This window comes from Symphodus melops (assembly GCF_947650265.1).
Source record: "Symphodus melops genome assembly, chromosome: 7".
Lineage (NCBI taxonomy): Eukaryota > Metazoa > Chordata > Actinopteri > Labriformes > Labridae > Symphodus > Symphodus melops.
The window spans coordinates 13,252,747-13,280,709 of record NC_136697.1 but is presented as its reverse complement, the minus strand read 5'-3'; the positions used below and the strand labels follow the sequence as shown (position 1 = coordinate 13,280,709).

General features: G+C 38.9%; 2 protein-coding genes and 1 long non-coding RNA gene across 8 annotated transcripts; 2 read left to right on the top strand and 1 right to left on the bottom strand.

The window, feature by feature from the left end:
* Window positions 1–20,976, top strand: crtc1a (CREB regulated transcription coactivator 1a). Of its 6 annotated transcripts, none has more exons than XM_079347552.1 (15): window positions 1–214; window positions 2,162–2,278; window positions 3,961–4,088; window positions 5,419–5,478; window positions 6,099–6,193; window positions 6,896–6,981; window positions 7,076–7,116; window positions 7,627–7,835; window positions 8,012–8,157; window positions 8,306–8,398; window positions 9,378–9,473; window positions 11,749–11,853; window positions 14,432–14,515; window positions 14,609–14,789; window positions 16,119–20,976. In XM_079347552.1, the coding sequence occupies exons 1-15, from the start codon at window positions 89–91 to the stop codon at window positions 16,322–16,324; spliced, it is 1,773 nt and encodes a 590-aa protein (XP_079203678.1). In that variant the 5' UTR covers window positions 1–88; the 3' UTR covers window positions 16,325–20,976. The 6 variants fall into 6 exon arrangements, with proteins under 6 accessions (XP_079203678.1, XP_079203677.1, XP_079203680.1 ...); XM_079347551.1 differs by having other exon boundaries at window positions 9,375–9,473; XM_079347554.1 differs by lacking the exon at window positions 11,749–11,853.
* Window positions 19,019–22,889, bottom strand: LOC306826332. Its single transcript, XR_013779398.1, has 4 exons — window positions 22,799–22,889; window positions 21,408–21,531; window positions 21,094–21,172; window positions 19,019–19,507 (listed from the first exon to the last, which is right to left on the bottom strand). It is a non-coding gene; the product is annotated as an uncharacterized lncRNA (long non-coding RNA).
* Window positions 22,823–27,957, top strand: crsp7 (cofactor required for Sp1 transcriptional activation, subunit 7). Its single transcript, XM_079347555.1, has 3 exons — window positions 22,823–23,209; window positions 24,146–24,220; window positions 24,301–27,957. The coding sequence occupies exons 1-3, from the start codon at window positions 23,138–23,140 to the stop codon at window positions 26,011–26,013; spliced, it is 1,860 nt and encodes a 619-aa protein (XP_079203681.1). The 5' UTR covers window positions 22,823–23,137; the 3' UTR covers window positions 26,014–27,957.
* Window positions 27,958–27,963: the final 6 nt, after the last annotated feature.

Genomic DNA, 27,963 nt, shown 5'->3' with positions numbered 1-27,963 from the left:
CCTGTGTCCCTAACCGGATGTAGTTTGGCGTCACTCAGGGTTGCTTTACACTGGCCGTTGAGGAAAAAACGGAGCAGAAGAGCGAAACATGGCGACTTCGAACAATCCGCGGAAATTCAGCGAGAAAATCGCTTTACATAACCAGAAGCAGGCAGAGGAGACAGCCGCGTTTGAAGAAGTGATGAAAGACCTCAGCATAACCAGGGCAGCGAGGGTAACCAACTCGTTTTCATGTTTCCTTACACCCCACCTCTTCTTCGTTTGTTTTCCGCGAGCTGTCAAATATGCATTTGTAGCGCGCGCGGCAGCTGCACGCAGAGGAGGTAAACAATAACAAACGAAGCTTCCTGCCAGCTGGAGCTCTTTTTTTCTCTCCCTCGGCTGTCACCGGGCAGAGCTTGTGGGAAATAACAGTGCTGTAGTGTAGATAATAACGACAAGGATAGTCGTCAGAAAAAGTTATTTCATTTTTTTGTTGTCCCACGCCAGTGAAAGCAAAGGGGCGTACGCGCGTGTTTGACAGCGCGCGGGTTCAACTGCATCGATGATTTTCTCCTCGTCTTGTGCACTAAAAACACTCCTCAAAAAGAGAATGTGTTTGGCAGCATTAGATAATACGATACGGATGTTGTTTGTGTGTTGATGTTAGATAGATGTAGGTGTGTTTGCATCATGGCTCCGTAAACTTGTCTGACTGGTCTACAGGCCTGTTTGCTCTGCTGCATAAATGACATTTACACCAACCATGAACGCAAGCAGATTATAAGGAATTTAAGCCTCCAAAATAAATCCTATATGTATTGTGGAGTGAGTGAGTGCTGCTGAAAGGGGAGCATGATGTGTGGAATAACTATAGCCCACTACAGTATGTGTTGTATTGTTCAACTATCTGTGGGCTATGTCGAAGAGGAACTTGCCTACTTATCCTTTTCGATGATATATCCATGTTGTCATCTTGTGGCATCAAGCCGCTTCAAAATTATTCTCAATGCGGTGGTTGAAACTGATTTATTTATTTATTTTTTATTTTAAAGTCAAGATTCAGGGTAAAAGAAGAAACATGAATTATATCTGCCACAGAGTGGTCTATATATTGAGTGATATAAAAGAAAACACCAGTGGAATCAAATGAATCATACCCGAGTGATATTTTTCCGCTTGAATTTCACAGTCATGTTGTGAATATATCTTTAATGTTGTCAGAAACACCTTTGTCTTTCATTACAATCGTAGTTTATCAAGCTTTAGCAGAGGATAGGATTTTAACTGCATGATAACAAAATACAATATAAAAAATCGGATTATTTGGGATTGTTTGACATTTTTCACAAACCAAACCCCATGAAGGCGACACAAGTTAGTCACATAGTCTATTTATCATCTCGAATTGAAGCCTGTGGCCCTTGTCTAAGCCCGTGAGAAGTGACTTCAGGTTTAGAGTTTCATGCTTTTGGCCCTGTCCCCCCCCATCGCCCCCTTCTTCAGCACCTCTGTGCTTTGCTCTGGCCTCCCGCTACTATAGTATGTTCTCCTTTGTGAACAGAGTAGGTATACAACATGTACAGTGTAAAGAAACAAACTGAGATCTGGACCTTATCAAAACACAGCAGTGAAACAGGCGTCGTCGTTATTAGATTTTCTGCTCTGCCATCAGTGAGCAATGGGCTTGAATTAGAAAATGTAATTGACTGGTTGCTGGTTTATCTAATGGGAAATGGAACTGAAGACCGTTCTTAACACTGCTGTGAAGCTTCAGAGAGTTTGCCTTTTCTGAAATCCAACCAGTTAGATCATTTGCCATTGTTTCCTCCTTACGTTTCCTACAATCACTTCACATTTGAATGTCATTAAACTCTCTGTGCTCTGATGATGAACTCAAATACAGCAGCCTTCACTTCCACATGTCTCATATATGTCATGGTTAATGTGGGATTGTTTACCTGTTTTGTATTTAGCCTGTTAAATGTTTAAAACACAACAATTCAATATGGATGGTTACATTGTAACACTGCAGAGTTGTTTCATTCATAACATTAGATCATGTTTATTGCCAGTTTGTTGTGATCTTGTCTCGTTCAAGGGTTGTGAGCGGGACGTCGCTTTGAATGCAAACGTCCACTCAGACAGTCAGTTGTCTGACTTGCTGTTGTTTGACTTCCAGCTACAGCTGCAGAAGACTCAGTACTTGCAGCTAGGACAAAACCGTGGACAGTACTATGGAGGATCTCTGCCAAATGTCAATCAGATTGGAAACAGCAGCTTGGATATGACTTTTCAGGTGAGGGATTTCTGTATTGTTTTATGTCTTTCAGCAGCAATTCATAAAGCTTGTCTTTGAAGTACAGGACGTTTTCAGTCAACCTTGGTGATTTAACTTTAATTTATACCAGGATTGATTGTGCAGCTGTTTCTTACAGATGAATATCTTTTGTGCCCATCTCTGTGGCCAAGTAATATCCTGCAATATTGATTCCACCTGTAGCCGATCTATAAAACGCCACTGTGAAATCCCAGTGAATTATCTGCTCCACAGGAAGTGACACATGAACTGTTTACATAAGCAAAAAAGAGAACACTGTTTACAATAAATAGAGGAGGTAGATGTAGACTACATTAGTGTGTGTTTTACTATACTGTTTAGAAACACACTCTCCCATTTAGACGTTTTGATGTGTATCTATTGTGTCACATCAATTTACGCCTGGCGAGATAGAATACCTAACTTCTAATTCTGTTAAGAGGTTTTTTTTTTATTGGGTAGAAGAATTCACCTGTCGGACAAACTTTAAATGTCCGCAGCAGTTTGGGAGTTTTCTGGATCATCTCAGCGACATGCAGACATGTTCCAGTGACATCTCAAGAGGAGGGACTACTAACAACAACTCTCATCGATCATTTGAAAAACAGACATCATGAATGACAAAAAGTCAAATGAGAAAAACACCTGCATTAAAATCTGCAGTTGGTTAAATTGTCATTTTAAACATCTGTATCGGTTCTGATTTTCTCCATCAGTGCATTTCTATTTCATATTGCTGTGTATCAACAGTATGTGATAGCAGTATCAATATGAATACAACAGTGGAGAGGGTTGTAGTACAAAATGTGTTCAACTGATCTTGTTTCGGTAAACAATAAGGTCAGATTGTGGGGGGCATGATAATGAATTTTATTCAATGGAGTGTCCTTGACATGAAGATTTGTTTTATTTTTCAATACTCGAGTATGTCTTGTTGTTCGTTATGATGGGTTATGCTTCCTCAATGCTTTGGTTTAGTTGTTTGTGCCAGCTTAACATAAAATTAGCAAAAGAAAGAGGAATAAAATCTCATGCGTGGAAGAAGAAAAACTACTTAATGAGGAAAACACTTTATGTGATGTCAACAGCTCTTTTAGACGTTTAGTTCATCTGTGTGAGAAAAAAAAACAAAAAAAAAACGAGAATCTGTGGGAAGAAGTTTTGGAGTCAAGACTAAAACCCTCCAATTGACAAACACCATGACCAAGAAGAGTACAGGCAGGAGATGGTGGGAGTTATCTCTGCTGCTTCACCATCAAGAATCAGTTCCCCCGACGAAACAGATACTTTACAGATCATCTGCTTTGGTTTCAGACGAGCAGATGTCATGTTTGCTCTGAGTCACTTTAACTTTCATATCTGATAACTTTCAGTTGATGTTTGGCCTCGTAGTCAAAGAACAGTGTCGTTAGATCTGCCACGCTATTTTCTTGTGAAGCAACTCTGTTGTTTTTCTACATGTTCTGTCAGTAAAGTTGGAGTGGAATAGATAGTAAAAGATAGATTTGTGATCAAACAATGGCTTTTAACAGGTTTTGAGTTTTGTTTGCATCTCAGATTCATGACTGTTAAATAATGGATGCCTATTCAACGTTGAACATCTCTGTTTAAAGTTGATGGATTGGTTACAGATTGAGATGGTTTTCTGTCTTGTTTGTCAGACTTCAGGTCTGGACACGAACAGGTCGACTCGACACCACGGCTTGGTGGACAGAGTCTACAGGGACCGCAACCGGATCACATCGCCGCACAGAAAGCCGCTGTCTTTTGACAAACACGGACGCCAGATATCCTTTCGGACTGCTTATTTTCTGCCTGTGTAGAGATTGTTTCATCTTGTGTATGTTGAGAGTTCCTCCCTGAAGTCCAAAGCTGACGAAACTTGTTGTTGTAAGGGTTTCCATTCTTTTGTTACTTAACGGGAATGTTTGTCAAGTTCTTGCGGAATGAAATGAAAAGTCCTTATTTTGCTGGAACGATATGTTTGATATTTTTAGGAAGCTGCTCTGCAGTTTGTGGTGCCATTGAATTGTGTCTTGTTATTGTGAAATGTGGAGATATAATCTACCCCTATAAACACCAGGTCAAAAGATCCACACAACTTAAAGCATCTTCTGTGCAGCATTATGTGCCAGAGCAAACTCTCTCATTATATTACTCTATTTATAAATAAGAGTTCTTTGGTTACTCACAGCGGGGGTCCCAGCCCCCTGGATGGCTCCACAGGGAGGGTCATGTGAACTTGGAGAGAGGAGGGGGGGAATTGGAAAACTATTGAAATTCTAACATTATCTGCGTAAAAAACATCATCATATGTGTCTTTCTCGATGTCACTAATCACTGCACATTAAAATCCATGTGTTCATTTTCTATTCAGATCTTTCAAAAAAGATCACACCAACAGACATGTTGACTTTAATGAATGAATGACATGGTGGTGGTTTCCTGTTATTGTTGATTTATTAAGTCATAAATAATAAAAGACTGTTAACTAAACAGACATTCTTAATGAAAGGAATTAATAATAACAAATGTTTATAGAAATGAGGAGACATATTAAGCAGTTTCATTTGGCTTCAGGCTGCCGATTCACAACTGGCCGGGGACTACAGCTGGAAATTAGCCGCAAAGGCTAAAGCTGCTCCTTTTATTGTAAAAGGGTTTGTCTACGAAATAATAAACTAAACTAATATTGTACACAGAAATGATGCAATATGCTGCTGCTGTATGGGAGTCCTTGGCATGGCAGAGTTAGGGAACCGCTGCCTTTTTCTTGCTGATGTTCCTGTTCTGTAGTATCACTTCGCACTTGTTTCAATGTAAAACTAGGTTGTTAATAGTTTTTGCCTGTAATCACTGTCAGTCTAATTCTTGTTTTATATGTTTACAACGTCTGCGTAGTGAAATGGCAGATTTATTCTGAACAAACTGTAACGTGAAGCTTGCAGTTTGTTACTTCTCACTTTTATCACTTGCTGATCTATTTCAGAATCCACCTACACTGTGGTTTAAAAAAAATATAAAACTAATTGTTTTGAGGAGAAAACAAAGCAAAGAATGCATCAAATCTGCCAAGATGTTCTCTCTCCAGCTGTATTTTCTTAACCTATGTCTCACATTGACAGCTGTCCATATGGCGCAGTATATCTGTCACCACCACCTGATACGAGCTGGAGGAGGTAAGACAGCCTCGGAGGAGGAAACACCAGCTCTGCATAACTGTTTATCTCAATGTTTATTCCTTTTTTTACGACGCTGTCATGTATAATAAAAACATATTTGACATAACTGTAACTGCAACAAATGCATTGATAGGTCAAATATGTGTCTGTGTCTGCTTTACTGACCAATCGGAACTTTACATGTATATATAATAGTATAGAGTAGAATAGAAAGACTTTATTGTTATGATACTATTGTACAACAGCATTAATTGGCTTCCCATTAAAGTGCACAGAGCTAAAGAGAAAGATAACAATAAGAATATAAAAGAGTAACTCTAATGAAGGTAAGATGGGCTATATACTTGTTTACAGGTAGCAACATAATAAATTCTGAATGGACATTGCAGGAATGTAACATAAATATGTGCACAATACTAAATGTAAACTATTGCAGAAATATTAAATATCAATATTGCACATGCATATGTTGCAATACACGGCGTATCTGTGTTATTACTGCCTGATGTTGAATGTATATTTGTATGGCATTATGTGTTGTATTTCAGCAGAGAGCATTGTTTTCTTGCACTCTTCTACACAGTTCAATGTTTGACTTTTTGTTTTATATCTTACAGGACAAACTCTGATTCAGCACTGCACCAGAGCACATTCATTCCTGCCCAACAGGCCTCTTTCACTGGAGGGTCTCAGGAGCTCCAGCCCAAAAGAGGTATACATTACATTAAAAAATATGTGATCTAAAAGAAGTTTGTTTATACTTCTATTAAGCTTGGATTGTAAGACATTCTCAGTAACATAAAACACATTCAATAGTGTAAGTGTAAAACTGTATAACAGTCAACTCATATATTATCTACTTATGACTTATTGTAAAATCTGCTTCAAATGAGTGTTTTAATTCTTATTATCTATTGGTGTATGAGGGTGCTGGTTTGGGCTGTTTTGTTATTTTGCTGCGTGTTTTCTCAGCTGAGTCGACTGCCCTCCAGTATGTGATCAAAGGGTTTTGAATGTGGCTTTGAAGGCAGGGGGGAAATAACTGCTGGGAAGGAGGAGTGCATCCGAGTGTCTGATGAATGTGACTTCTAACAGCGCTGTGAGGCAGATTATTTCAATTTCAGAAGCGCTCCAATTGAATTTGAATAATTTCCCTATACTCATATTTCGTGGTTTTGCACTTCATAGTCAGTCAGTATGTTTTTGTTTTTTTTATTTTCTTCTCATTCGTTAGTCTTTCTTCCTATTATTATGTGATATAATAAATTGTTGTCCTCCCCTCCTTACGTCTTTTGGCTTGTGATCAAATAAACCAGGGACATTGAGACTGTGATTATTACAAGCTTAAACAGACTGCACATCTGTTAAACCAATAGACTTATGTGATTTTTTTTCTATTTCTTCGTCTCTCTAGTTCTCCTGCTCACTGTACCAGGAGCTGAAGCCGTTAAAAGCGAGGTGGATGAGGATGGCCAAGAACAGAACTGGGAGTGCAGAAAGGTGCAACTTCTGCAGTCAAATTCATGAATGATTTTTTTCTGTCTTTTATGAAACTATTCCGACAAAAACATTATTTTCCTTTCCGATTTTTCAGAACATTTCGAGGTCTAAGCTCTGCAAAGTTCCAGGGATCAAGTGAGTATTTTACTGGTTTACATATGTAGAACTGGTCTGAAGTCAGGTTATCTTACTGATCCCTGGTCAGAAAGCAGCTGTACTGAAAACCATGAGTCTGTTAACTCATATTAATGTGTCTGAGGGAAACTCTGGCTTTAATGTATGAGGACCTCTTTTTGTCACCTGTTGCCATGGGGTTAGAATCTGTTTGTTCACGCTGTTTTCCCTCTGGCTGTACAAGATTGTGAGATGAAATTTACACACATCTGATGAAAATGTATCATAATTTTTTTTAAATTGAAGCCATCTGATATTAATTGAAATTAGTTCAAACATTTATTTACTTAATCAGTGCCCACAGTCAAAAGGAAAATTGCACAAGCAGGTTGTGCAAAATGCAGCAAGTCCAAACATATTTGACTTTTTTTTTTTTAAATGAAAAGATGTAAATCCAGATTTGTTTTGTCTTTGGAGTGCACTTGTCCTGTTGTCTCTGTTGAGCTCCCTCCACTGTCCTGTTTCCTGCAGCATCTTCCCATCTCCGGACCAGCAGTTGACAGCTTCACTAAAACCAGCAGTCCACAACACCGGCGGTTCTCTTCCTGATCTGACCAACATCCAGTTTCCTCCTCCTCTGCCCACCCCACTCGACTCAGACGATGCTGTGGTCGCCTCGTTCTGCTCCTCCAACAGCATGCAGAACCTGGCGAACACTCAGTGTTACTCTACAGACGGTGGTTTGTTCAGAACTTGTAACGTTCCTTATAACTGAGTTTTTTCCAGGATATTTTTGACTTTAAAATGAACATGTAGCACTCCGTGGTTCCAATTCTTGAAGACACTCTTAAAAGTGTTTTTGCTCTTAAAAGAACTCTTCTTTATACTGCATTTTTTGTGTTTGTGGGCTGGGTAGGAGTGAGCACATCTCAGCCCACTGTAACCATGGAAATGCAGACAGGGCAGGACAACATGGTCCCTCTCATCCTGAATGCAGGAGACTCCCACCAGCCTCAGAGCCTGCAGCTCTCCCCGACATCTCCTCCTCTTTCTCTGTCTCAGGTACGGCCCGGCTATCTGCCCTGACCTCTGTTGTGTCTGGAAGGTCAGACATACAAGTCTAATGTTAAATTGAATTGTTGATTTATTTATTGAAGACACATCTCAATTGTTCAGAGTATTGAAGTTTCCGTTGCTGTGCTTCCCCCAGACGGCTATCAACGCTATGAACCTCGAGCAACAGCTGTCCCAGTATGCCTTCTTCAACCAGCAGCCGTCGTCTCAGAGCCACCAAAACCAGCAAGTGAGTCCTGATTTCTTTCCTGTTATTAGTCCAGCAGTACCTGAACCATGAAACTTCAACTTCTCTCTGAATTCCATGCAATATTTTTTTAAAGATTTAAAAAAAAAATAATTGTAATCTTTGTGCCAAAAAAAATCTAAAGAATTTATTTTAATCGGACTTGAATTTAACTTCTATTTATTAGGTCTTGGTTAATACCTTAAGAACTCTATTACACCAATTGTGTTTTAAAGAATAGCATCCAGATGTATATAGATCATCATCTGACTTTATAAACACACTTTTAATTTAATTGATTAAATAATTAATTAGGCTCTTTTATTAATGAAGTGTTGTGTATTCCTACCACCTGGACACAGACCTCGTTCATTTGTCTTTTACAAAAGTTTGTTGTTTATCACAGAGATTATACAGGTTTCAGGGTTCCTGTCAGTAAAAGGCAAATCTGAAAATTAATTTTGTAAAAAAAAAAAAAAAAAAAAAATTTTTTAAAAATTTAAAAACGTGTTAAGATGTAGCAGCTAACTCCAGTAGTTTGGCCCAGCACACTGGAAACTCTCCTCTCGTCTTTGCATCGTCACTTCATAATAAAGACTCTGCAGCGGTTTAATAATCATCATTTAAACCTTTTTTTCATGAGACCTCTTTCATGTCCTATTCTGTCTAACCATATCTCTTTGTACATAGTTATTTATATTTGAACATATAAGGAAAAGATTACATTGGATATTTATCGGGATATAATCATTAATTTGGGCAACAAATCTAGACAGGATTCTTTAAAAGTATTTATAAAGGGTTGTGATAAACAGCAAACAGTCAACAACCACAGCATAGTAGTACAATAATGTTGGACTGTATATTTAAAACAATGAAATATTAATAATACTTTTTTACATAGATACATTACATTTCTGCATACAAACTACTAAAAAAGATTTTTGATTTTATGACTCCACTGTTTTGTTTTTTTAAGCAGGCAGGCCTGGTCCAGCTGTCGTCCTCGGTGAACTCCTGCTCCACGTCAGACAATCAGACGTCCTCGCAAACCAACATGACCATCGACATGAATACGGTGAGCTGGGGACACATCAGTGTATCTAACTGTGGTGTTGTAACAGCGGTACAGTGATGGCTCTCGATCATTTCTTTACTGGAAAAAGACTTTGAGAAGGTGTCATTCTCATCTCTGGTTACTGTAGTAACTTTGATTTGCACATGTTGCTGTGATGTGAAGTTGTGAATTAGAGTGATAACTAGAACAACAAAAACATCAAGAGCCAAACCAAATATCTGTTGCCTGATATGATCATCAAATAGCAGCGTATAACAGATTATTTAGTGTAGACAAGTGTTTTCCAATAGTCAATATGGATACTGCTTTACTTTTTGCAGATCATAAAATGCAGAAAACAATCGCTGTGTCCGAAATCACTCACTCATTCCCTACTCCCTACTCACTATATAGTGAGTTTAATGTAGTGGACTATATAGTGCACTCACTCAGAAATATTAAAAAACATTTCGGACACTACTCGCTCACTCACCGGCCGCTGACAGAGACGTCATTGTGAAAACGGCTGAGGATCAATAATAACAGCATGAATTTCAGTGAAAACTTGTATAATTCTGAGTTTATGTTCACGAAACCCTTTACATATAATATATAAATGTGAAATATTGAATTTTACAGATAATGAAACGTATTTTTCAACCAAAACTTATTTATTTATGCTCAAAGACTCGTCTCAAGTCTGTCATCATCATTAATACAAACTGCTGTTACTAACGTTAACCCTATTTACTCTTTATTTAAACTGATCAAAGATTTCATTAAAAATGAATTTTATTGTGTTTCCGTGTTCACTCTGGTCGCTCATCTCGTCCTCTGAGAGCAACTCAGTACTCTCCGCTCGTAAAACCGCAATGCATGATGGTCTATATGGGTCAGCTAGTGACCATCGCTTGTCCACTACTTTTCAAAATGCATTGTGGGATACATTGAGTGGACTATATATGGAATGACCTTGCTCAGAATTCGGACACCACTACAAAATGTTGTGTCCACTATGTAGTGCACTATATAGTGAAGAGGGAGTGATTTCGGACACAGCCCATGTTTCTGTAAATTAAGATATTTGTTTAAGAAACAAATATTTGTTTCATGGTTATGTGCTTGAATTTGAGGTGCAAATGTCTGGTTTTATTGCAGTTCACATTTACAATAAAACAGCAGCCATGTTGGTAAAAAGGGAAGTTTTCCTCTCTGCCTCAAAAACATGTCAAATCTGCTGGCTCTGGTACTATAGAGAAGGAGTGTATGGCCAAACAAATAGGCCTCAAATTCAGTTCAACTTAGAAACAAATGCTTCACAAAAAATAATATGATATTTCTAACGTTTCTTTTTTTTTTTAGTAACGAAAAAAAAATGGATGCATGAGACGAAGGTTTAAAAAAAAAAAAATGTCGGCTCTCTTCTTCTTCTGTTGCAGTGGGAGTATGTTTGGATAACTGCACACATGAAGTGGCCCACATTTGCATGGTCTCTCAGCTCGAGACTTTCATTGTGAGGTCAAGTGAAACAGTGAGACACAGTTTAGAACTTCCTGTCAACCATCAATATCAATCTCATTTATTGCTCTAACATATTTTAATTTTGCTTTCAGACGTCTGTCTCATTTCTGTAAATTTCTAATCTGTGCAATTTTGATTCCAAGCTAGATATAGATATAAGCTTGCATTTTCTCTGGAGTTCTAGCAGAGTCTGTTTGAGAATTAATCATGGAATTCTATTATCTAGCTACCTTGAACTGCTTTATCTAGTCTTTATCATATGCTACCGATATTTTGATAGCTTATCTGTCTATTAGATTGTGATTGAGAAGGTTTGAACTCCTGTTGGCTTTTAGTGAAAAGAAGTAAAACACACAATTGTGTCAACATGGAGTTCTGTTCATATATGCCTCCTTTGATGCCTTTGAATAAGTGAAGATTAAAGAGCAGATAGCAGAGAACAGATTGGTTTTACAACACTGAGTCGCTCAGCTTAGACTGTTGGCAACATATTTTCTCTTCTAATTAATCCCTTGTTGTTTTCTCTGTTTCTCACATATCTGTTTCAGCCTTTTGAAAGCACTGATCTGATATTGCACATTAATGTTCACTGCTGTAAACAATTCAATTATTTTCCAGAAATGGAGTACATCCTTTGGTAAACTCTCAGTTCACCAAAGCTTTAATGAAGACCCTTCAATAAGACAAGCGTCAGAAATGCACACAACAGAGGTCCATATCACACACATTAGTCGGTCTTAGATGTGAATAACTCAAACGTATCCTCTTGTATCAGGCCTCCTCACTCCAACAGTACCGCAGTAGGGTCGGATCCTCTGCAAATCAGTCTCCAACCTCCCCAGTCTCCAATCAAGGCTTCTCTCCTGGAGGCTCGCCTCAAGTAAGGGCGTGTGAACCAGTGAGCTGCTGGTTAGCTCTGTATAAATATCACCGTCCCCATGCACTGTAGTCCTGTGGTGAATGTTGCAGAGTAGGAACCCCCTCCCCCCCCCCCACACACACACACACACGGCTGCTTGTATTGTGTTGACATCAGCAGATCTGGGCAAAGAGAGTGTCCTTTTATTTTTTACATTTTAGCAAGACAAACAATCCTTTCCTTATTTGTTCACTTCAAGTAAATGTTCTCGTTATTATTCTACCCTATATGTTTGCGTGAGTAAGGAAAGGGCCATAGACATGCTTACAATAGGATCTCCTGATATGAAATAAAGTCAAACTGTTCACAGCTAACTTTTAACGTGTTGCAGCATGAAATCTACAGGTGTTTGAGTCAGGTTCGAGACACTACAATCACAAAGCAGTATGACCTTAAAAATGTAGCTTCTTTGACAACTGCTGCTAACATTAGCTTAGCTTGTTTGTAGTTTTTTTATTTTGTTTTATGGTAAGGTTTTCTCCAGTGTTACAATTGCACATCATAATGAATAAAGTTATTGATTCACCTGTGGTTTTCATGCTTTGGCGTGATAAAATAAGTGAAAAATTTGCTCTTTCAAGAAGGATTTATTTTATTTTTTTTTATAACTGGGAGAAACAACTTTGTCATACTTACATTTTTCCCTTAACAACTTTTACCAGGTCTCCATATTTTAATAGTTTGTGTCTAAATCAGAATATTCCCGGTAAAGTAAAGGTTTAAAGAAAAATCAGGAATTATAAGTTGTGTCAGCACACTACAAAATAGAGTGTAAAACAACTGGAGGTGCAGTCTTGGTCCTGTTTTGCCCAGATCTGACTACCAGCCTCTTTAAACACTCAATGTCGTAGATGTGTTTTGTTATGTAGCTGTGTCCCTGACCTTCCCTCACTGCTGCTTTGATGGTTTTTGCGTTGCATCTCAACTGTGTTCCCCAAAAAGCTTTATAAGACCGGATGTTGTTCTTTTTATATGTTCATCAGATATTTATGTTTCTTGTTGTTTTGCACAAGCATGAAGATTTAAGGTACTTGTGAATGATAAGACTCACTGTTGCATCACAACAAGCTGGACCTTAGCTTACAGGGTGGAGTTTTAAGAAAAAGGAAACACACACGCCCGAAGTAAACATGGATCAGGGTCGGTCATCTGTAAAGTCGAAGTATTTGAGATTTGAAGCCCTTGTTTAGAAGCAGCAGTTATTCAATTTACTGCTTTCATTCTCCAATTCAAACCATAATGTGTGGATGTAGATGATGCAGAGAAATATGTAAAGCCTTTGCCTAACTAAAAATTAAGGTAGCTATTTGAATCAGCATTTACTTCTGCTGAAGTGGAAGTGTGATGTTTGTTAAAGATGCAGAGTGTGTGTGCATGTCTTCATGTTTGTCCTGCTGTTTGCGGCTACGTTCTTTCCTGAGCTGAAGCTGGCCCACTTGAAGTCCCGAGGTTATCCAAGGGCTAAACCACAACTGACAAGCTGTGTGTTCTCTGTTCCTGCGAGGCCCTGTGGGGACATAGGCAGCACCCACGGATAATTTGGTTTTGAATGAGGAGGAGCATGGGCTGAGAATATGATCCAATTACTTATACATTAAGAGGCCACGATGAAACAGGAGAATTTCTGCTGCTGGTTCAATGAGAACATGAAAAAGAGAAACTTGGAAGAGAATTAGCTTGCACTGGATGAGTTAGTGGAGGAGAATAAAGCACAAAGGGGAATATTAATGAGTCGCTTTATTTCACATGAATTTCATCCCATTTGGTTGGCATAAATCAGAAGACAGAAAAGACGGCTCCTGTTAAACAAGTGTCCCCTTCAAAGTCCCATTCCTTATCTCTACAGCAGTATTTGGTGAATCTCTATTATTCAGTACCTTTGGGATAATGGAGACAAAACATGTGACATTGTTACGTCTCTTTTATTTGAATTGTTGACTATTCTTTTATTTAGTCACTCTTCTATTTAATTGTAGTTAAAACCCACCAAAATATCTTTCTTAATGTTTTTGCAGACTTTCTATAATTTCACGTAAATCATTTTATAATGCTTCAGTGATTGAAAAAGTCTATTGATGTGAACCTCAAACTAGCTGACATATCCATGGTTCTGTAGGAGTTCATTTGAAACTGGATGCACTGTATGCCCACTGCATCTCAGGAAACACTGTAAATAATGCAAGATTTACCGTATAGTGCAGGGTAGGATTTACACGCACGCACAAATTCTGTTTTTTATGTCATGATTGTGTACTTCTTTTTCTGGGTCTGCCATCCTTTGTCAGTGCACACATTTTATTGATATTTGTGTGAGATTGATACATTTACAGAAGCAACTCTTCTCCTTTCCGTCATATATATATATATATATATATATATATATATATATATATATATATATACATATACATATATAAATAAAATGTTTAATGTAAAGAGACAGGATAACTTCTTTTCAGAATTGGTTGTCTTCACTAGGTTTTTTTTTTTTCTTTCCCCAGAATCTAAATCAACATGTTTGGTGTTTTTGTTGTTGCAGCACAACTCCATACTGGGCAGTGTGTTTGCAGACTTTTATGACCAGCAGCTCCCGTCCATTCAGGCTAGTGTGCTCTCACAACAGGTACTTTGTCAGATGTATTTATTCTGTACTATGTCAACCTGCATTTACTGGACTGTGACTATATGTGAGATTGTATTTTGTTGTGATTTGCAGTTGGAGCAGTTCAACATGATAGAAACTCCAATCAGCTCTGACAGCCTGTACAATCAAACCTCCACTCTCAACTACTCCCAGGCACTCATGATGGGTTTGACTGGTGGCCATTGCAACATGCAGGACTCACAGCAACTGGGCTACAGTAGCCATGGAAACATTCCCAACATCATTCTCACAGGTGCTGTTCACTACACGATGCTTGTTTGAGTGTAACAGAGAGAGGCTGTCGGAGAAGAGACGCTTGTGTGGAAAACCTTTTTGTAAAGAAACCAGAACTAAGCTTGTACCTCTCCTTCTGTTGATCGAGAGATAAGGTCTCAACAAAAGCTGAACATAACTACACATCAAAGGCACATCATTCATTTCTTGACTGTAGAGATTTCATTTATTGTTGAAAACATAGGAACACTATTTATCTTCCCCTAATTATGATCTCCTTGTGACTCCAAACCATCAAGTGCTTTAAAAGTGCTGATGTAGATAGGCTACATTTATAAGCGTCCATCAAATAGTCTATGTGTATATGATAGAGATGCAACAGAACTTTCAGCCCACGGTTCAATACGTACCTCGGGTTTTTTTTACCATAGTTTTCACTTCGGTTCTGATGACTCAGCCTGTTGGAGTAAATTTAAGCCAGATTATACAGGAAGTGCAAAGTGTTAATGGAAAACTATTTCTTTATTCTACTTTTAAGGAAAACACAGTTCCCATTAATACACATTCCTGGTATGTGATGTAAAGTTTGAAGAAGGCAGCGTTTCAGGAGTACGTGAAGACCCACTGTACAAAGAAAGCAAGACTGAGACAATATACTGTATATTAAGAGATTTTTTTGCCTAATTTTAAACAGAAACGTGTCGTAAAGTAATTGATATTTCATTGTGTAACTTTGTTTCATACGCTGCTCTGTCTTTTGTCTGTTCACTCTCACCCTATCTGCATCATGCAGGTTAAACATATGATGGCTGTGTGTAGCTTCATGTTAGTAACATTACAGCCTGCTGTGGTCTGTTGCATTGAACTTGGCCTGTTAGTGTGTTTCCATTTGAGCAGAGCGTGTCAAACAATGTTTACAATGAAAGTTAACTCTTTATTTACTTGTCATTTTACTGTTGAAACTGAAATGTCCCCCCAGCACTGATTTGAAAGACGGCGGTGGCACACTGCCGCCTCTCCTCGCCGCTCGCCATGTTAATGTCATGTGTGTAATTTGACACCAGTGCTGTCAGCTTCCCCCAACTTTAGTGCATAGTGATTGGATAGAAGGAAGGGCGTCCTCATCCCAGCGAATGGCCTTGAAGGCGCAACGCAGACTTATCCAATTCAGAGAGAAATAGAATACATGGAAACGAGCTATATACAAAACCAAAGAAAAAAACACATAAACGTATTAAACGTATGCTGTACATCGTGGTTTATTATTATATTGCGAATGATTGCATCTCTGTTGTATGCTATGCCTTCAAACTGGTAATCTTTCTATAACTGCTTTTCTTCTGTTCAGTAAGTGGAGAGTCTCCCCCCAGCCTGCCTAAGGACTTGACCGGCTCTCTGTCCACAGATGTCAGTTTTGATATCGACTCCCAGTTCCCACTGGATGATCTGAAAATAGACCCACTGACTCTTGACGGCCTGCACATGCTAAATGACCCAGACATGGTCCTCACCGACCCCGCCACAGAGGACGCCTTTCGCCTCGACCGGCTCTAACCAATGATGGTGCACAGGTGTGTGAATGCCGCAGGCCTGGGCGAGGGGGGAGGGAGGAGGGGAGTTACATATAAGAGGATGAATTCAAAAGGAGAGGGATTCCAAAGTGAACTGGTCAAGATTGGCTCAGCGCGGAGCATCATTCCTTATACACCAACCCAGTTAAACCCCACAGGAGAGCTTTGAAAAGAAAAACATTGGAAAAACACAATGTGAGGTTTTTGAAGCGTCCAGCCTCCCACCTCTTCAGAACCAGAATGATGGTTTACGACTGATGACATTCAAGTTACGGTGTGAGTTTTGTTAGCAAATTACACATTTAGTTTTATTTGAATTTAAATTCCTGTTTTCTAAGGAAGTAATAATAAGTTTAGACGAACCTCAAAGTCTGCAGAGTTAACCCTTTTCAATCAATAGTATTTGACACATCTGTTAACGTAGTACAGCTAGATGACTCAGACGAAACACCTGTCAGGTTAGACCTGCCTCTCTCCAGGCTGGTTGTACTCTCGGTCTTGATATTGATTAAGTGCTAATCTCCATTAGGTTTGATCAAGGAGACAAACTCAGACCTCGGTAGAGTTTCCACACATTACCTCTGTGGACCCAAAAGACAATAATTTGTTATTTTACCATCTGAGATATTTTAAGAAAATGCTGATTATCCGTTATTACCATGGTAAATAGCAGTCATCGGTTATGCATGAAATTACAAAACACTGTGCATACTTGTTTTGCCTTAATAGCTTAACATTTTGTTTTTTTGTGTGCAAAGATGACTCTTATGTAAATGATAAAAAAATATATATATTTCAAATGTTGAGTTACTGTTTAGCAGGTGGTCTATTCTACATCGTTCACGGTTGCATTTTTTGGATGTACCTTTATCCATCACTCCACTCATTGTTACAACCATGTCATTTCTCTTTTACATTACAGCCCATTCTAAATAGTTCACAGATTGTTTTTGGTATGAAATAGATGTTTACAGGCTTGTTTTTCTCATGTACAGAATGTGATTAGATTCAGCGTAATGGTGTCTATGCAAAACTACAGCGATTGATTTAGGACTGTCAAGTGAAACACATAAAATGAACCCTTATAAAAAAGGAAGCCAACATGCAAGACTCTCATAGCACTGTTGCCATGTTTGATTTCTTGTGATACTTTTAAAACTTCTTTTAGACTAGTTAGTTGTGGAGAAAAAAAGGCTCGGTGAGTAGGGCACCCAGTAGAAACTCTCCAGGACTTCTCCCAAAGATGTGACCTCAGTGTAGTCAAAATATATATTTTTCCAGATAATTAAACTGCCTCTATACTAGAACAGCATTGTTGATGCAATGAGAATGTATTTTAGTCGCATCTTTACGGTTGTGTTGTTGCCATCTTGTCATCCTCATTGCCTCTCATATCTGGCCTTCGTGTACTGTACGACCAAATATCTTGCACCTGATTGTTTTTCTCCTTGAAAGGAGATTTGTCATATTGGTTTGAAATGCTCTTGTATTTTTTTGTGTGTGTGTTTTTTTTTTGGCACTACAGCAACTCTGAATCTATTTCCCTAATCATAATGCTGCTTTGCGTACCTTTGGTTGATTTGTTTGATATATCTCTGGCTCCCTTGTTCTGAAACATTTTGGCTTTCTGCTCTAAAACACTCCTCTGTGAGGCCAGGATCAACAGCTTAACTGCGTCCATATCTCAAATTGCACTTTATGCATTTATTTAAAAAACTGATTTCAAGATTTTATATACACTCCCCTGTGACTGTTGCGTGCACTGGGCCTGTTGTTGTCCTGTCTCTGTTTTAATTGCCTTCTTGTAAAAAAAGAGAAAAAAAGAAAACGTATAATAAAAAAAGAGAATATGAAGCAAACATAATTAAATTATAGTTATTTTTAAAAGTTATATAATAATGTCTATATAAAAGAGCTGTTTCTACTCAATCAGTGAGTATTTTGTTAGCTGTGTACTGTTCAGGAACCTGGTTGTATTTTGGGACAGAAGTGCTCACAGTTGTGGCAGTAATGCAGCTCTGAACTATGACGATGTGCAACTAATCACTGGTGAGCAAAACAAAAGTTTCTTATTGACATAGCTCAAAATACTGTCATTTTTGTCATTTCTAAAATGAGCTACCGGTAACCTGAAATCTGCAGGGCATATTATCATAATGCCATGTTTGGTGTTATCGAACAATCACTGACAAGGATTTTCTGGAATATCTGGAGTCAGTAATAATCAGTCCATGTGTAACATCGTTAACAATACCCATGACATGAATAATGGTTATTTTGTCGGACACTAGACATTGGTTTCCCCTCAGTATCCAACACTAAAAACATTATCCTTTGCTGCGACACTATTTCTGTTGTCAAGTGTCGAGGTCCTTTAGTGCCAGCACATTTCATCATTATTATTTATGTCATGATCTAAATGAAAAATGTTCTGAGAAATGTTATGGAATAAGTTGAATTTAAGTTGTTGGGCTTTAAGATTATTTTTCCTCTCATTTTAAAAAAATACTTTAATGTGTTCGATGCATCATGTGTCTGTATTTTTGCATTTTTTTTAATGTTATTGAGAAAAAGATGTGATTGCATGAATATCTGGAAATCTTTTTCCCGTTTCTAGGCTTTTTTTCCCTCTCTTTTTCTTTTGAAGGGCTGGGGACAGCTTTGTTTGTCTTAAGTGTTCTGTTTTTTTTTTTGTTTTTTTGGGTGATATGTGTCCTTTAATGTCTTTTTTAACTTCAGTGTCATGTGTAGGCTACAGTATGCATCTGCTAAGTGAAGCATAAAAGCATCAGAAGTATGGTAATCAGCCTTTTTCTGCACATGTATAAGCTGTTGTTTGGTAATATGTTTTACACTGCAATATACAGTATGTGCTTATACTTTCTGTGCAACACCTACAGAGTTTGATTATATCATGGTAAATCTAGACTAGCTTTGTACATTGCTGTGCAGTAGGATCAATGTATTTCGTGCTTTATGTGCTATGATGTCAAAGTGAGAAAATGCACTGAGAAATACTGTGCTGCAACACGTCCTTGTGGCTCTTACCTTCTCTGCTGGACCTCAGACTTTATCGTGAGCCTGACATCGTTGTAGGTCCATTTTCTGTTGGAGTATTTCTTTTGAACTTCTGTGCTCATGTAGATGGCTCTGACTGATGTGTCGCCTGTCAATGTCACATTTTTAAGCATCAGCGTTCAGGTTCCATTGGTGTTATTTAAACCAGTGTTTACAGAGACAAGAGTTTACAACAGAGCAATGTTTGTTTATCTCTTTAAAAAAACGTCAGCTTTGTTAAATACTGTTATAACAGACTACATATGAACCACTTGCAAGTGTAAAATAGCAAAACATTTTTGCTATTTAATTGTAACAGTGAATCAGTAATGTCATTTGAATTGTATGACAATTATGTCAATATTATGACCTTATTAATATATTCTTTTTCACAAGATTTTAAAAGTTATATGAATTTCTCTGGATCTCATCCTTTTGCATTTCTAGGCCCTGATGGCACGTTTTATTTAATTTACTGCTTTTATTTTGCCCTTTGTCCCCCTCCGTATGTATTTTTTTAAAACCTGTTTCTCCTTTTTCTCTTAGTTTTAAATCAACAGTGGAACTGAAAACACCAAATGTCAGACTAACCATGAATGAGAGAATAATGATTTATCTTTCTAACTCTTTTGTTTTTTTAAATATTCTATTGGAAATGACTACATACAAACTATTAACTTATCAATGCATTGTTTACAATGGATATGATTACAACAATTATTGCAGCAGCTTTGTAAAGAGATGTGACTCGTGGATCTTTTCTAATGCATGGAAAATCTCTTTTCTGTTATGCTAAATTTAAAGATATCTCGTAAAATACCTTGACATGTTTCATTTTGCTTTAAATTATTTTTTTTTTCATTTTTTATAAATCTTGTCAAACACTTTTTGAAGTGCATTTACTATATAATACTTGTCTGAGAAAAAACATCAGATGTGGCAGATTCAAATACTGTAAAGTCAGACTGTATACTACAAGATAAATGTGGACTCTGTGATGCAACACATTAAAACACAAACTGAATCAGGAAGATGAAATGGACTCATGGTCCTGTGGGGTTACTCAGTGGGTTTCCTCACATCTCTGAATCCTTTATGTGCATTTTGAGGACAGCCCACTGCTGGTTCAAGCCTCATACAATGGCAGCTAAATTGTTATATAATGTATTTTATTTCTAAGTACAGTTACACTATTCCAAACATGCATTTTACTGCCGTGAAGGGGTGCACTATGCTCCTGTTGTTACGCTCACAGCAACAGGAAACATTATGCTCATTGAATATGCAAAATCTAGCATTCTGCAGCACAGCTTGGCAAGTTGGTCCTTTTTCGAGGTAACCCTTTAAAAAAATGACTGGATCAAACCTTGTTCCTCAAACTGCGTGTTTTCTATCTTGACTGTCAATCAGACCAAAAGAATCCAAGTTGGCTGTACATGTGTGCTATATTAAAGAAGAAATATGCTTCTGTTTGAACTGTACCTGATGTATTTTTCTTGTGTGGAGGCTTCTGTCCTTGTAACTTTGCATTATTATTTGTAAAAGAAATAAAAATAAATATAACTGAATAAGCAGAAATGTGTTAAGTGTAGTTTCTCAGGTAGACTTCATAAGCAAAAGAAAATAAAGAACTAAAAGAATAGTTACACGATGATTGCAGCCCACATTTACTGGCATAATTTAGGATTTTCTCACCCACTCCACAGCTTCACGCCCAGCATTCACCCTGCCTCTCCAACTCTGTCCACACCAGCTCATTTTTAAGGAGCTGACACTGTGCGAGTGGGATGAACATGACAAAAGAAATTAACAAGATGACTGGTAGTTAGGTTGATTTCTGATTTGTCTTTCTAAAACAGTAAAGGTAAATGTTATTGTGTAGGTGGATATTAAGCCAACTAAAAAACATTAGAAAAGACATTAGACTATCTGTGACTGATCCACATTTTTGTACAACCTGCAGTGCGGTGGCTCAAGTTTGATTCCCTCAAATGGCTCAACAGTCTCACCTGCCCAATCTTCTCCAGTGATGCAGCATCCTGATTTTCTCCTCATCTGAACCCCTGTCATAGAGACAGGCTGAGCTCTTACATTTCTCTTAAGAACGGCAAGACTCCATCTGCTGGTGGATCGCTTCAATGCAAACGTGTCATGTATGACTTGCAAGTCATGATATAAAAAATCCAATATGTATTTAAATCTCAGGCTCTACAGTGGATGTCATTAATGTTTTAAATGTAACACTAATGATGAATTGTATTTGTGATAAATTGGCAGCTGAGTGATGGTGTTTATGTAATCATCTGGTTATTTATTCCATATGGAAAAAGCCAAAGCTAGTCCCCAAGATCACAAAAACCAAACAGGGACTCCTCTCATTGCTAAAGAATTTGTTTTTTTAAATCATTGCGGCTTAAAGAGTTTTGTATTACTTTTAAGACTTGTTTCAATAATTCAAATATTTCATTTCAAACTGTTTTTAATTCTTGAAAAGACATTGTTCCCTTTATTTCCTAAGGTGAGAGAAAACAAGCATGTTTGAAAAAAAACAAACAAAAAAAATGTTAGTTGAGGCAAAAACATCAATTAAAATGTTGTTTTGTCTTTTCGGTTTGTTTTTCATAAAAAAAGCCTACGCTAGAATTTAACAACAACTTTGTCACACACTGAAGGTTCAAATTAAGCCAGTTGGAGAAAATACGAATGAAGGCAAAATAAAAGTTTCTGATTGATCATACTAATAATACCGGTATAGGCCTGATGGCCTTTTTAAGTCTTAAAGGGAACATAACATGAATCCACTTTTACAGTGTCTTTATTTTATTTTATTTGGGTAACCTTGGCTTCTTATTGACCCACACATTTAAAATAAATCCATCCGGTCCTTTGTTTGTGGTCTACTTAAGTCCTAGAACACAGAAAAATGCTCTGTTTAAATTTTCTCAGCTTGTGACATCACAAGTTGGATTCTAGTAGGAATCTCCACCCATGGACTCCACCTCCAGTCGAGAGCAAAACTTTTGCGCAAGTCTGCCCTTTTTATTCTCTCTACAGAGGAGTGATGTCTACTGGGAAAACTGTGGGGGTCATTGTATTTAAAGGGACACACAGACCGAAATAGAGCGATTCTGAGAGAGCTGGTTTCTACAGGGTCACGAACCTCCTCCTATGTTTGATTCATGTTGTGTTTTGACGAAGAACAGCACAAATGTTTAATTTAAAGCACAGGGGGAGTGTTTGAAATGGTGAAAAAAAGGGTATAATATCTCCCCTTTAAGACTTTGTCTTCACTACTGTTGATGCAGATAAGTAGACTCCCTAAAATTCATTAACGTACAAATGATCCCCCGAATATAAAAACAGGTCAGTAGGGCTTTAAAAAGGAGAGGACACATCTTACCGGGGTTGTAGGTGTCCGTTAGGGATGTTTACTCGGTTACGTGCTGACGTCACAGCGCATACATCGTATCCCAGCATGCAGCAGGAGGCCGTTCAGAGATCCAGCAGCTGGTAGTGAGTCTGGAGAGCGCCGAGCAGGCAGCAGCCAACGGTCAACACTGCACACACATCTCCAGCTCCATGTGAGAAACCCGAGCCGTCAACATCCAGGCGACTGAAAAAACAACATGCTGTTCGGACGCCTGACGTGTGACAACACCGGCTTTTGAGTCCTCATTGTCGCCTGGTTTTCATTTTGGAGGATTCCTCCCTCCATCCTCCGCATCGTACCGAACAGGCAATGACAGCGGTCTCAGCAACCCCGCAGCAGATGAAGGACCGGCTGCTGCAGGCCATCGACAGTCACAGCAATGTGAGTCCTGCTAGCAGGCTAGGCGGCTAACGCTAGCCTGTTTACCTGCATTACGGCAAACTGCCTAAAACGGCTCATCACTAACACCTGTTAAATAGTTGTTGAACGTTTTGTTTAAATCACTTGACTTGCTTATTTAGTCGGTACCGACATGTAAACCATCACACAAATACATGGAGACACTGAGCTCTTCATTTGACAGCTTCTTAGCTTATTTAGCATAGCTGCTGCCTACATGAGTTGTAGTTAGCAATAGCAGCAATAGCTACTAGCCTATCCATAACTCTTAAAGCGGGTTTAGTGTGTTTAACGACTTAAATGAGTATAATTACAGTAATATAAATGTTACCGTTCCGTTAAATCACTGCTCTATCAATAAAGCATGATATTACCGTGGGTAAATTAACACCTTGTAGCTGAAGTGTTGGAGATGGTTAGCCCACTGTTAGCATGAAAAAGCTACGTTTTAGGAAATAGCCAGACCCTTCCTTCTTAACTTAGTTAGCTCAATTTTGCTAACACAGGTAAGTCTGTCGACTCGAAGAAAAACGCTTGCAGGATTTCTTGGCTCGATACAAAACTGCCCCTTAGTTAATTATATCACTTTTGTTTCTGGCTTTTAGGTCAAAAAGGTTTGCAGGGTTTTTGAGTTGACACTTTGTCATCTGTACTTTTTTTAACGTCGTCAAGCACACAGACGAGCTCATGTTTCTTTAGCTGCTTTATTAGCTGACTTAACCCGATACTGTCACACGTCAGTACATTTAAACTAAGAAATGTGTTGTTAAAAGAAAACTGACATTTGGTTATTTGCATGGTCTTATATATAACTGAGTAAACTATAGTTTAATAGTGACTTTCACTCTTTCTTCCCCTGTTTATACTTATATTGGACTAATACTCAACATATGAAATGCTTGTTTTTCCTCCCTGTAGATTTGCAATATGGTGGCTGTATTGGATGTGATTACGTGTCTAGAAAAGTATCCCATCACCAAAGAAGCACTTGAGGTAAGATGGTAGACTAAGAATACCTTGGTGTAGAAATACTTTGCTTAATTACTCTCTAACTTTCATACCAATTTATATAGGAAACTCGACTAGGAAAATTGATCAATGATGTGAGGAAGAAGACCAAGGATGAAGACCTAGCTAAGCGTGCAAAGAAGCTCCTAAGGACCTGGCAAAAGCTAATTGAACCTGGGACATCTGTTGCTGCGAGTGCCCCCGGGTCAACCAATGGCAGCTCCCATCCCTGCAGAACAGACCCCTCTCCTCCTGACATTTCTGTGACTGGGAAAGGCGTCCCTGAAGTCAAAATCCGAAATGATGTTCACAACACATACTCGCCAAAAGCGGAAAAATCAGGCAGCCGCAAGCGAAGAGCAGAGCACAGGGACAGTGGAGTGCACTTACCTGAGAAAATCTCCAAGCTGTCTACTTATGAGAACTCTGTTTCATCACCACCCACTAATGGCATTGTAGGCAGTCCTGACGCCCTGCTGGATCAGCACGTCATCCCGTCTCCTGACAGGTCACGGTTAGAGCCCCTTGATAATGACAAAATCAACAGAATTCCTGTTAATGCTGTCAAACCTCGCCCCAGCTTCCCTGGGGTGGCCAAACTACCTAGCACTTCCTCTATGATCAAGGCTGCCGTAATGCAGCAACAGGCCAGATTGGATGAAGGGGGGGGAGGGGCTTATTATCAAGCCAAAAGTCCCCGTGGCCTCACCACCAGTCCAAGGAGCATGAAACAGGACTCAGTGACCAAGCGCTCCTCAGCATATGCACCAAAAGGAACTCCCATCCCAAGCCCTTCTTCCAGGGACTCTCCCTTGTCTTTGCCCCAGCCTGTGTCCTCCCCAGCCCATGCCTCTTTTGCTGACAAGCTGCCACATTCTTCTCATAGGTCTTCAATGCACTGGGCTGGTTTGTCAGAAGTCTCTTCTCATTGCCCACCACAAGACACATCTGCAACACTGGAATCTCCAACTGTCTCCCCTTCGCCTTCCCAGCCTCAACTTAACTCAGAACTGCACAGACCAGCATCTGAGGGAGCCGTGTCTGTGTCTGATGACACGGATGGGGCAACCATCTCAAACTTAGAGCATAAAAGGAGGAAGTACAGATCAAGAGACTTCTCTGTCAATTTAGACGGCCAGAAAATAGAGGACACAACTAAACCCGTACGGTTAAAAGAACGCAGACTAACATTTGACCCTGTAACAGGTCAGATCAAACCTCTGGTACATAAAGAACCCTCTCAGTCAGAGGAAGCCCCGCCTCCTGACTATGCTGAGTCTAGGAAGAGAACTGAAAGCACCATTCAACCGCCACCTATTCCAGTCCCTGTCCCTGCCCAAACCTTAGCCCCTGCCTCTGCTCCAGCTCCAGGTACCAGCGCTAACCCTTTCCATCAAACAAACTGGAAAGAGCTGTCCAGAAATGAAATCATCCAGTCGTACTTGAACCTTCAGAGCAATGTGCTCACCTCTTCGGGGGTCCAGGCCCCCAGTGCACACTTTTTCATGTCAGAGTATTTGAAAAGGGAAGAACAGGAGATCAAGGACTCGAGGAAGATTCACGTTCTGCAGACGGACAGCTCAGTAGGGGAATTACCGGGTTTGAGCAGGGAGGTGACGGACGAGGACCTGGGCAGGATACACACACAGCACTGGCCAGGGGTGAACGGTTGCTGTGACACCAAGGGGAACTGGTATGATTGGACAGAGTGCATATCATTGGACCCTCATGGGGATGAAAGCAAATTGAACATCCTGCCATATGTTTGCCTAGACTGAGGGGTTTGGGAAGGTTTGCTGTCCTTTTCCACTCCTTTTCGCTGTCTTGACACGGAGACAAAATAATTTGTGATTTATTTTATTTTTTTGTTTTTGTTGTTTGTCCACTGTGAGTTCGGCAAAAGTCAGGCCTGCTAAACTCCTACCCGACCCAACTCCAGCCCATGTCTCTTCCTGTGATAATCCATTGAGATGTTGGTATAAGAATAGTAAAAATTAAAAGAATAGTTGAGTTTGTAATACCAAGGGCTGTTTCTGTTTTATTTTTCTAACTGAAAGTCACAGGAATGAATGAAGCCCTTGCTGCAGAGCTCTGGTACGATCACTGAAGGCAAAAAGAGAGGACAGGTTTATCCCAGGAAAAAAAACCTGAAAAGGTGTTACGATCTGCTTCAGGCTCACTGGGCTGATCATGTTTTCTTTCTTTCTTTTTTGACTAGTTTCTGATGAGGAATTACAATCTAGGGTTAAACTGGAGGAAAGGCTGGGGTTTAGCTGTCCTGTACATTCTGCCATGTTGGTGCCCGGAGAGGTGTTGATGAGTTTATCTAGCACAGATAGAGCTGACCATGTCCAGAGTATGAAGAACTGGACCTTTTTTGGCAGTTACAAGAAGCTTTATGTGAGATATTAAGAGTAAATTATAAATTTCTTATTGTGTATACATCTATTTATTTTTGATCCGTTCATTTATGGGACGTCCACGCACACAGATGTTCAGACGCCTTTAGATGTTTCCCATGTTTTTCTGGTTTGCATCACAGTGTTGTCAGTCTAATCTTTCATGTTAATGGGACATACCGTTGTTGCTTGGTCTTTCTTATAGATCGGCTAATGCCTTTGGTCATTGACATTCCAGACTCTCTCCTTGCTCATCACAAAGCACCCATATGTCCAGGGCATCTCAAAGAGAAATGTGTTCAAAAATCACAGGGCTTCATTAAAATATGTTGTTACTTCACATTTATTCAGCATAGGTGAAAACATTCAACACAACAGTTCTCGTCTAAACTTAGAAATGTAAAGAATGTAAATCAGATGGTGCTGATTAAAAATTGCATTGTATTTGCAAAAAAAAGAGGGAAAAAAAGATATTTAAATTTCGGGACTCACTTTGTTTCCATTCCTTTAGATTGTTTGCCTTCTGGAAAACTTCCCCATATTTTTCGGAGTTAACCCGCCTCAGTGAATGTACCGGATTGAGACTTCTTAAGCACTTGTACATACTTTTACAACTTGTTGGTCATTTCATTACTGACTTAATCAAGTGTGAATAGTGACAGATACTCCATCTATTAACGTGCCCATAGTTTATTCAGAGTTTAAGATGCATTTTTGCGACTGTTTTCGAGAGTTTGGAAACACTTCTGTGAGGCTGATCGCGGTAGCATTTCTGCTGATCCATTTTTTTTTAAATTCAAATATATACATCAAACATTGACAGGAGAGAGAAAAGCTGTGTGCACCAGATCTTCTTAGCATTGACAACTAAATCTTCATATTTTCCCTTTATACTCATCAGTCCCTGCCACTTCTTCTCACATGACATAAATTAAGATTGGCTTCTGTGCAGCCTCTCTGTCCATACATTATTTCAGTCATTCATCCCTACCAATGTGCCTTGGTAAATGGTAAATCTGGATTTGTTTCTGCATAACAAACTGTGCTGTCTGTGGAGCGTGGTTAATGTGCAAGAATTCCAAATCGGGTGATCAACAAAATGCAGGTATATGCACCATTTCTGTTACTTTTTGTACACTGATCGAGCGAGGGTGAAGCTGCAGACAATGAGAAACTGCACAACAGCACAGCTGGCAATAAAGGAAAAAGTGCTACAACTGGTTGATAAGAATCTGTTTTCTGGAGTTTCGATTGGGGCATCTTTATTTGTTCAGTGTTTAACATCTCTCGATTGTTTGAAAAATAAAATGATCTAAATCTTCAGCTCAA